At 32.4% G+C, this 9830-nt stretch overlaps 1 protein-coding gene across 6 annotated transcripts in view; it reads left to right on the forward strand.

Annotated features, from left to right (window-relative positions):
• The first annotated feature begins 4314 nt into the window (after positions 1-4314).
• LOC148597180 (NADPH oxidase 5-like) overlaps positions 4315-9830 on the forward strand; it is a 68094-nt gene continuing 62578 nt past the window's right edge. Inside the window, exons 1-3 of one of the 6 annotated variants that reach the window (XM_088562767.1) lie at positions 4327-4463; positions 4694-4729; positions 5951-6106. Coding sequence is in view for 1 of the 6 variants with exons in the window: in XM_088562765.1 (XP_088418891.1) it covers positions 4871-4892 (22 nt within the window). In the remaining 5 variants the exon portion in view is untranslated. Of the gene's footprint in view, positions 4464-4693; positions 4730-4765; positions 4893-5950; positions 6107-9830 lie in introns of those variants that run through there. The other 5 variants (XM_088562769.1, XM_088562771.1, XM_088562772.1 and 2 more) reach the window with 5 other exon arrangements.

Here is a 9830-nt window from a genome sequence, read left to right on the forward strand (position 1 = left end):
TGGGAAGTTTATCCCATACAGGGACCGTATCTCCAAAACTGTTAGGTTTAGCCAAATTCTTTCAATTGCTGAAATGATCCTAATTTTAGGACTACAAAAGTCTTCAAGCATACAATTTGTCAGACGCTTTCTTATAAGAGTTATTGCCCTTGACAGGGGAAAATGACAAGTAATTATTTATGAACGATTTTGCTGTATCTTGTGTAACCTTAAGCTCATTCATTAATGTTTCAAGTCATTTGTTGTGAAGTGGCGGACTTCTACGTTGTTTGTATTCCAAGATGGAATTTACTACAATATGCTATGTTCAATGGTAGTTAAACTTTGCCTTTTGCACCTTTATATTGTCTTTGTTCTTGTCATCAACTGTTTTAACACATGCGCAGACTGCTTTATTTTAATTTTTGTTTAATTTTAAAGAAAGTTATTTGACAACCTCTAAACAATTTGGTGCGCATTAAATGTTTGGTGCCGTTTGACCATCAAGTCACATTGGTAATTAATATTCAACATGCAACTTTCTATCTCACCTTTACATGAGCTATGTCAGTTATTGCCTTCACGTGGCGTTCGCCATCTTATTCCTGCTTATTCCTTAGGGCACCCCATTTGCTTAACGTTTATACTTTGATACGCTTAACATATAATGTAGGGTTCAAACAGCTTTTTTGGTAAATATGTCTAAAACAAGTAAGATTTGCTGAACTTTGATGAGGATTATATGTACAGCATGGCACTTGTAAGATACATTTTCTTGAAAAATAAATTACATTACCGATGTTGAAGTTATTCATCTTTTCTACGTTTGGTTATGATAATTTTTCCCGCAACACAAAGTGGAGGGGTATTACGGTATGTGATACCCCAAAATCGCTGCATGTCCGTCCTATGACGGTTTCCAGATGATATCTTGAGAAGGAATTAATGATTTGAAACTTTCCTTGCTTAGTACCATCAATTGTCTGCACAATCCAAAATGTAGTTTCATGTAAGGCCCTTTTGTACATTTGCCATCCCCTTTTTTCATAGCGTGGGGGTATCGATGAATGGTCTATTAATGACCTATTTTTTATATTATTTTTAAAAAATCTTCTCAGATACTGCAAGACAGAATTGAATGTCACTTTGTAGGATTGCTTGTCAGGATATAATGCAAAGTGTTACTGCTTCGATTTTTTTGTGGCCGCTATTACTAAAAATATAACATAGGGGACAAACAGCATTTTATTTAATATCTCCTGAACCGTTAGAATAAAGTTAATTCTGACAGTCGTGATATCTTATGCATGATGAGATTTATCCAGAGATAATTTTCGTGAGTCTGTGAAAATAAATGTTGAGATTATTGTCCTTTCTTTTACGTTTTTGAGAAGATTAGTGTTATTTTTTAAATAAAAGTTTTCTCTGAAATTACCAGACAGAATTCATTCAAAGTTGCTAAGATTGTCGTTTTGGATATGTAGCATTAAGAGTATGCTTTAATTTTAGTTTTGATCCATGTAAAAAATTGGCCGCTAATACAACCATGTGAGCGATCCAGACTCTCTAGGGTCTATAATTTATCTGGATTTTTCCTGTGTCAAAGAATCAAGCGACGTGTGGATAAAGTGTGGCACACAAAGAAAAAAACAAAGGAAGAGATTATATTGCATAATTCAAATATGTATAAATCTAGAAATGACCACCAAAGTGTTTGTGAAAGTTGTCGTATAAAGATATTAATAGGTCAACTTTAGTTGAAATGCATTATTTCGGAAAATGTGCAGGAAAATTTCCCAAACTTTTTACCATATTAGCATTCAAGAGGAAAACATCAACATCAAGTATAATTAAAGAAAAAAAATAAATAGCTTTTCGGCTGTTCTCTAGATTCATTGAAAATGAGGCCAAAAATGTTGAAAAATGTATGCCACCCATTGCCTGAAATTTACACAGAATAGTATTTAAATACTAAGATTACAATGACTTAACAAATCTACACTATATTTGTTAAGACGGGGCAAATACAGATTGAGTTCATATCATGATATCTAGTTATCTGGTATTGAAAACATATGTTTAAAGTTTCGTCAAACAGAGAAAATAATGAAACGCTTTATTGTATGTATAATGATAGTATAAACATATTATCACCATATCTCCTGCTGTCAACCCTTTTTATTTTTTATCTAAGGATGCTTAATCCGTTTTAAGTACTGTAGTGTTGATCACGAAAATCTAAACAATATATTATTTGTAAATAAATGCACATTGAGAATTGTGAACAGTTCTTTTTTTGTATTTTAAAACCTTTTTGATTTAGTTGAACTGTAAACTTGAACTCAAACAAACTAGTTTGGATTTTGTTTTAAATAGAACTGGGAATGAACCTTATACAAATGTTTAAGTAGCTGCATATATATATATAAGAATCATGCGATTCAACCCCTCAATAAAAAAGGCTACATACTTTTATTAATGTAATGAAGTTGTCTTATGGGTCTACACTATGAAATGTGAAATTATTCATTCAAATCTGCCTGCTCTTATGAGATAATCAACCTTGAAAATCCAACAGATTCTGTTTTATGTGAATGTCATTTACAGAGTTATCTCCCTTAATTTTGAAAACAACAGTGCATTCTACAAAAATTTTATCTTCCAAGAACACGGGTTATATGAAAAAGTAAATGTTAATTTCTGTTTACTATGTCAATTCAAACAAAATATAAAAAATAAAAATATGTGAACTTTTTACCCATCAATCACATTTTGCATGATTCTTAGCTGGAATGCTACTTAACTGTAGAGCTGAAAAGTTTGATAGTGCCATATATTTTATTGAATTGTAAAGTAAATGTTAAACAATACAAATACCGATTAGAATGTCAAGCATATATCTATTTAACACTATTATATAAATAACAGTGTTCAATCGAATGTTCCAACAGCAATTCATTTCGATAATTCACACTGTGAAATAAATTCACTTCACAAATTCCGATTTTCGCCCGTCAAAGCGTCACAACTTTGAAATCAATCCGCCAATCCCAGAATTTAAAATCCACGTTGAAAGTATCCATAGATTATAAAGAATATCTATATAATAAATAGAATAATCAATTGATTATCGTAAATAACCAAAATATGATCACTCGTGCGCGGAACAAGTTACGCACAGTCGTAAAATATAGGCTCTTTTGCACCCGTGATATTGTTTTGTTTATTCACATTTTTCAATTAATTGATCTATTAAAAACTAGCCATTTTATCTATACAATTATGCCTGTCATCTTTACAAGGTGTGTTTTACAGTTAAATTAACTATTGAATTTTACAATGGGTTCGGACAATTACGTCTTCTGTGGCGAAGCCAATGCGTATTCTTCTTTCGAATGCCACATCTTGTTTAACGTGCGAGGAACGTGGCATTTTTTCCCAAAACGGACCACTATGGTTTGCGGTAAGGTTTCCGTACTATGGGCTGACGACCCCAGCATGTAGCCTGCCAGGTGTACCCCATTCAATCACTCGGGATACACAACCCAATTACTTTGTAGGCCAAACAACCTACCCCGGCTAGGGTTCTGAGTTCACGACAAGTTTAGCGCTAGCGCTGCGGAGATTTATTACTGTTGTAACCAGAATACCAGAATACATTCCAAAGTAATCACGATTACAGAATATTTTGATATGTACTTGATTAAATTGAATTACATGTATTCAGGCTTATGGAAGATTAATGATTGCAGTGTTCACTTTAAATTTAAACAAATTTAATCGATTACAGTTTATTAATAATTACAATTATTATTACCCCAATGATTATTGATCTCTGATTCAAATTTGTTTCACAATTCACCTTATTCAAACTCAATATCCCCCATAAGTAATTTATAAACAATATATCAATTCCCGATTTCCTAATCCCCTATACACCATAAATCAGTAGCCTTTTGCACAAAAACTCGTAAGAGCAAAATTAGTCGTAAGTTGTGACGTCACAATACTTAACTGTATTACGACTAATTTTACACTTACGATTTTTTGTGAAAAGGACTTCTGGTAGTCTTACAGTGATGGAACTTACAGAATTATTGCTCATAATGCACCAATTCAGAAAACGTTTGGAATTCTGGGATTGCTATATTTTATCACGTCCCTGATAAGTGAAGACGTAATTCACGAGTTTGCTGCGCAAAGTTCTTTTCGAGGACGAAAGTTGAATTCTGAATTTGGTCCATTAAGTCGTGCGATAATATTCATTTAGAAAGTCGCTATTTATAGAAATAGTTGGAAAGCACGCCTTGAAAATTTAAATATGAAACGTAACGAACCAGTATATGTTTGTAACAATTCTCTTCTACGGTTACACGGGCGATAGAGTGCGGTAAAGTTAAATGTATATTACATGTATTTTTCTTATTGTGTCCCACCAGTAAATGAATTAATATAGTTTGGATAATTGAAGTCGGAAAGTACTGGTAAGCTTTATTTATTTTATAAATTAATATGGATTCAGGTAATTCTGATTAAATTAATTTACTACTGAGAAGAATTTAAAAATATTGAGAAAATCGCCTTTAGAAATTATTTAACTCAGAACTAATCACTAGCATATGTACACCAAATAAATGTTCGGTTGTCGGTGCTAGTTTTTTTTTTTTTTTGCCTGTCCGTAACACCTTTATAGGATGTGTCATTTACTTTGCAGACGGCATTACTTTACCATAAAACTTCATAACACGAGGTAATTATCAATTTGATAAGATGGCATATGCATACTGACCTAGCTGAACACGCTATACTTAAAGTATACATCAGTACAACAGATGGGAATAAATATACCTATAATCCTCAAAATGATATACAATTCATGTAGAAATTTCCTATGAGAGGGGTTACATGTACAGGTAGGTCAGGCGTTATTAATTTCAGGATAAAAGTATCGTAACATTTTATAAGACAAGTGAAAGTTGTAAAAGAAGGGGCTTATATTTCATTGGGGTAATGACATCGTGTATAAACTATGTTTTATCTATTGAATATAGAGCAGACAGATAAACAACTGATATTTATTACAGGAGTGGTGGTGAAAATTTCACAACGGATTAATTCAAGACATACGTATAAAATAGAAACTGTCTAATTACAAGTTTTAAAGGAAGAAAATGTTAAAATTAGGTATTGTGAAAAAAAACGGAAAAGTCGTAGACTAAATTAAAGCGGTAAAATAGTGAAGCCGACATTAGTAAAATAACGCATAAATATGATGGAAACATAAACCAGCAAAAAATAATCAAATGAAGACAAGATTTGAAATTTGTAGCTCTGAAGGGTCAATCCGTGTTCGTTAAAAGTCGTTTCTATTAAGTGTCAGTCCCTGTAAGAGTCAGGCAGTTTCTTGAACATGATATGGAAAACCCATTATTTTGATAGTGTAATTTGACTATTTGCACCATCAGAATCAAGAAAAACAGACAAGATTGTCCATATCATGCTGGAGTTGAGTTACAAATTCATTGAAATACACTAAAAATGAACATTTCAAGGCAGATAACTCTGTCTAAAACATTATTTTCTAAAATTCTATTGAAAAATTTCTGAGCAAAGCTAGTGGTGCAGAGGTAAAATAATGGTCTTTTAAAATAGAGAAAGCATCCTTGACTATTACATTGTCATATCGGGGTTTTCGACATTTTGACATGCATGTTTCTGATTTTTCCCATTTTGCCTGATTCTTACAAATACTTACACCTAAAGATAAACTAAATCTATGATCGACGGAGTATGGTATAAACACATTTATGTGGTCAATCAACATGCTAAATATAGATGAGATCAGTACTAAAGTCCATAAAAACTGTCTTAGAACTACCAAAAGAACATATTTAGAACAGTTCTATGACGGTAACACTTTAATAGTAGTACTGTTCTCACAGATCTTGCTCTACTACTATAACTGTTTCAGTATGAGGGCTTTACTAGAACTGTCCGCACAGCTGACTAACAAAACTGTTCCTGTAGAGCCGGATCTGCAAACAGAACTATCGGCTTGCTCTAGAATTGCTGGATAACACTAATAGAACTGTGCTAGAGCCGGATCTTCTGATAGTTCCTCTGAGAGGTTAGACCTGATCTCATTTATACATATATACATCGTCTGATATTCAAGCCAAACAAATGATATGAACAGTCTTCCCAGAAGATGATAAAATCATTCCAAGTCAGGAAAAATAAATATCTTTACGAGACGTTACCCAATAGTTAAACAGTGAATAATTTGAATAACGCCCGATAATTTGGAATCGCCTATGTACACCTGATAATAATGAAGGAAACGAACATCTGCTTTGTGCTGATCATAGCCAACCAGGTGCCTTTTTTTATCGTTGGCAACACAATCTTGTCATATTCGCCAAAATACTTTTCATATATGACAATTTGTTGATCTCGATGATTTATTATAAAGCTGTCCTTAATCTGCAAAAGGTCATTTTTTTTTTTGTTTACGTTATTACTAGTTTATTAGTAATTACATTTTTATTGACAAACACGATAACTTTAAGAACAATAAAAAGGCAAAATGATACTTAATGATTTTAAAACAATATTGTACTAACAAATATATGATAGTAATAATGTAATGTTAATGCTTTTATAGGAGAAATAATAAGTTTACAAATTTGATATAACAATAGATTTTAAAAATATGCAAATAAAGGAAATGTATGGTAAATGTTCCATAACTATTTAATATTACTAACTTGACTTGTTCATTATAGCTAGCAATTTCAATGCTTTAACATGTCCTATGAAATTTCACCTATGTTTTTTTTTTTGTAATTCAAAAACGCAGGACAATTAGGATGACAGCTTCTAGAAAAACAGAGGACGTTTATCTTACTGGTGCAGCTGGTCTTTGCTACAAGTCATTTTTATTGGAGTCTGGGTTGTCAATGTGCTTGTTTTTTTCTGCGTTTTTTTATTTATTTATTTATTTTTTTTTATTTATTTTTTTTTTCATTTTGATGTTGGTCATTGCATTGTGTATCTGTTTTTTTTTTCTAATTCAATCGTTGTCGTTGGATTATGTTCTTATTTTTTAACGTTATAATCACATTTCCTATAATAACCCTTTACAACCAAATCAATGGTAACATGTATTTTGTCGGTTTTATAAGTTATTCATTTATCGTCTCTTGTGACTGATGAACCTGTTTTTACAACTACTATCTAATCTCAAAACACTCTCAAAAAGTGCATTTGTGGAAAATAGCAAAATTTAATTGTGAAAATTACTTTCATCCTTGAATAACATACGATTAAAATCTCGTTGCATCTGAAATCAAGAGAACATTTCATATTATGAAGTAATCGGAATTTAATTCATATTGAATTAGAAAGCCCTATTTTTTTTATTTGACAAATGATATATTTAAGTTTGATCATTAATAATGTGTGCTTCATGTCATTTTCACTGCTTTACATATTTTTTGTTGAATTTATTTCTTTTTATTTTCACCTATTTATTGATCATATCCTCTTTATTAATTGATCACATCCTCTTTAGTAATTGATCATATCCTCTTTATTAATTGGTCATATCCTCTTTATTAATTGATCATATCCTCTATTAATTGATTATATCCTCTGCACTGTTTTGATTCCTAGTTCTATCGATTGTTACTGGTGGCAAATTGTGTTGTAATATACCGGTCAAACCGTAATGGAACCGCAAGGTTCAGCGCACTATAAAACCTGGTTTAACCCACCTGTTGAATTTGAAATGCAGTACAAAGTCGGGATCATTATGGTGGTTTCCAACTTTCCGGATTTTATCCTGATATTGACATTTTTCATGTTCGGTAATTTTGTTATTGTCCCACATATTGTACACTGTCATCACGTATTTTGGAATTTCTGAAAGATTCTGTATCACAGATTTTCATTGTTAGAAAGTTTTGTCTCAGTGAGCAGAGAGCCTTTTTTTCATACCGACGAAAGTGTATGAAATATTTCGTTTTGAAACAAATCTAATAAAAGAAATTCTACTTATGAAAAATAGTATCTTTAAAAATGGGATATATGTAGGTCGGTGTATGATGGTTTTTTTTTTTTTTTTTTTTGTTTTTTTTTTTTGTTTTTATTTTTGGGGGGTTGTAATATTTGGCGATAGTTCAGACAAAGAGATATACAACATCTTTAGTCAGATACAAGGTAGTGCACTAAATACTTTGCTTTTGCAATATTTTCTGGAAATAAATATTATAAATGTTGCGATTGGCTTTTCGATTTTAGTGTGACGGATGCCGCTAGCGCAGTAGAGAAAGCTTACCATTCCGGAGCATCTTATATTACTCGTGGCTTTTGTGGGATTTTACAATAATTCAATTTCCTTAGGGATCGTCCCTATTTCCTGTTATCACTTTTTGGTCATGTATCCAATGAGTGGTCCTCCAACTTCTGTATTTATGTACAATGGTTTTCTCACTCCTACTTATGCATACCTATTACACAGATGAGTAACGAAATAGTCATCAACTATGAAATATTTGAAGCTTGCGACAACTATGTTTTGAATTTAAATTTTAGAACCATTACTTCTTCATTCATAATTATTCCTAATGATACCATATTGCTTTTTGGTACAATTTTAATTACAAAATGCAAATTCGATGGCCCCGTGCAGGTCCGTGTGTTAAAAGAATAGGCCTGCAGCAGCGTAAAAGGCGACTAAATAGTGCTCAGAACCCTAGCTGGGGGCTAGGGCGCTCAGCCCACAGAGCAACAGTGGTGTTGGGAAAGATGCCGCGTTCCTCGCACGTTAAAGAACCCTACTGTAGTATTCTCCCTGAGTAGGAACCATAGGACTCCGCCACAGGAGGCTAAATTGCCCGACCCTACCCATCTCTCCCTATTTCCAGTGGCAATCAAAATTTGTCGACCCCATTATCCTTGTGTCCCATCCCCTTTTCATTTCATCATCATTTCATGTTCATTTTATCATCAATTTCATGTTCATCGTCTGAATATAGGTGAAATATTGCTGCTCGGACGTTAAACCCCAACAAACAAAACAAACAAAAGCAAATTCGATGATGGCTTGAACGGTTTATGCTTTGCTATGATTATGGAGATGTGCTGCAAATCATAACAATGTTAATAATTAACATCAAGGTGTACTTCAATCAGTGCAAAAGCACTGAAAAGTTGATTGTAGTCTTTAGTGTTGTATGCATTATCTAGACAATCTGATCAAATAAAATGGGGAAGGAGTAAAATATAAGAAAAAGATTAAAATTTGACTGGCACCGGAGAATGTTAAAACTGGTAGAGTCGAAAAATGTGTCTTCAGACAATCCGAAAATGTTTTATGCATTTATAGGACAATATCAACTTGAAACAAACGTCATTTAAAATTAATATGGGATGGAATGGGAAACAAACAAGACCTTAATTTGACCGGCAATCAGGAATAAGTTGAAGCCAAGGATCATTTGAAGCCGATAATTAAATGATGAGAAATTAAGGGAACCTAGATGCAAAGGGAAATCAAATAATGTAATCCAGAGATAAAGATCAGACATGGAAAACAGGCAAACATGTCAAAGAACATATAATAAATAAAATAATACATACAAATATTCAATGTAGAGCAGCCAGATCGGAATGGATAATTATACATTTCATTATATACACCCATAAAACAACTTAATTGCAAAAATAAAAATATGTAGCTTTTTTGTAATGTATTACATTTTTCATATTTACAAAGACTACTACTTTAAGTCCAAAGGGGTTGTTAACACTGGTTACACTTTATTCGATCATGGAGCGTGCTTACACAG

This window comes from Perna viridis, chromosome 15, assembly GCF_037379345.1.
Source record: "Perna viridis isolate PV_CMFRI_1.1 ecotype Kerala chromosome 15, ASM3737934v1, whole genome shotgun sequence".
In the NCBI taxonomy this organism is placed as follows: Eukaryota; Metazoa; Mollusca; class Bivalvia; order Mytilida; family Mytilidae; genus Perna; species Perna viridis.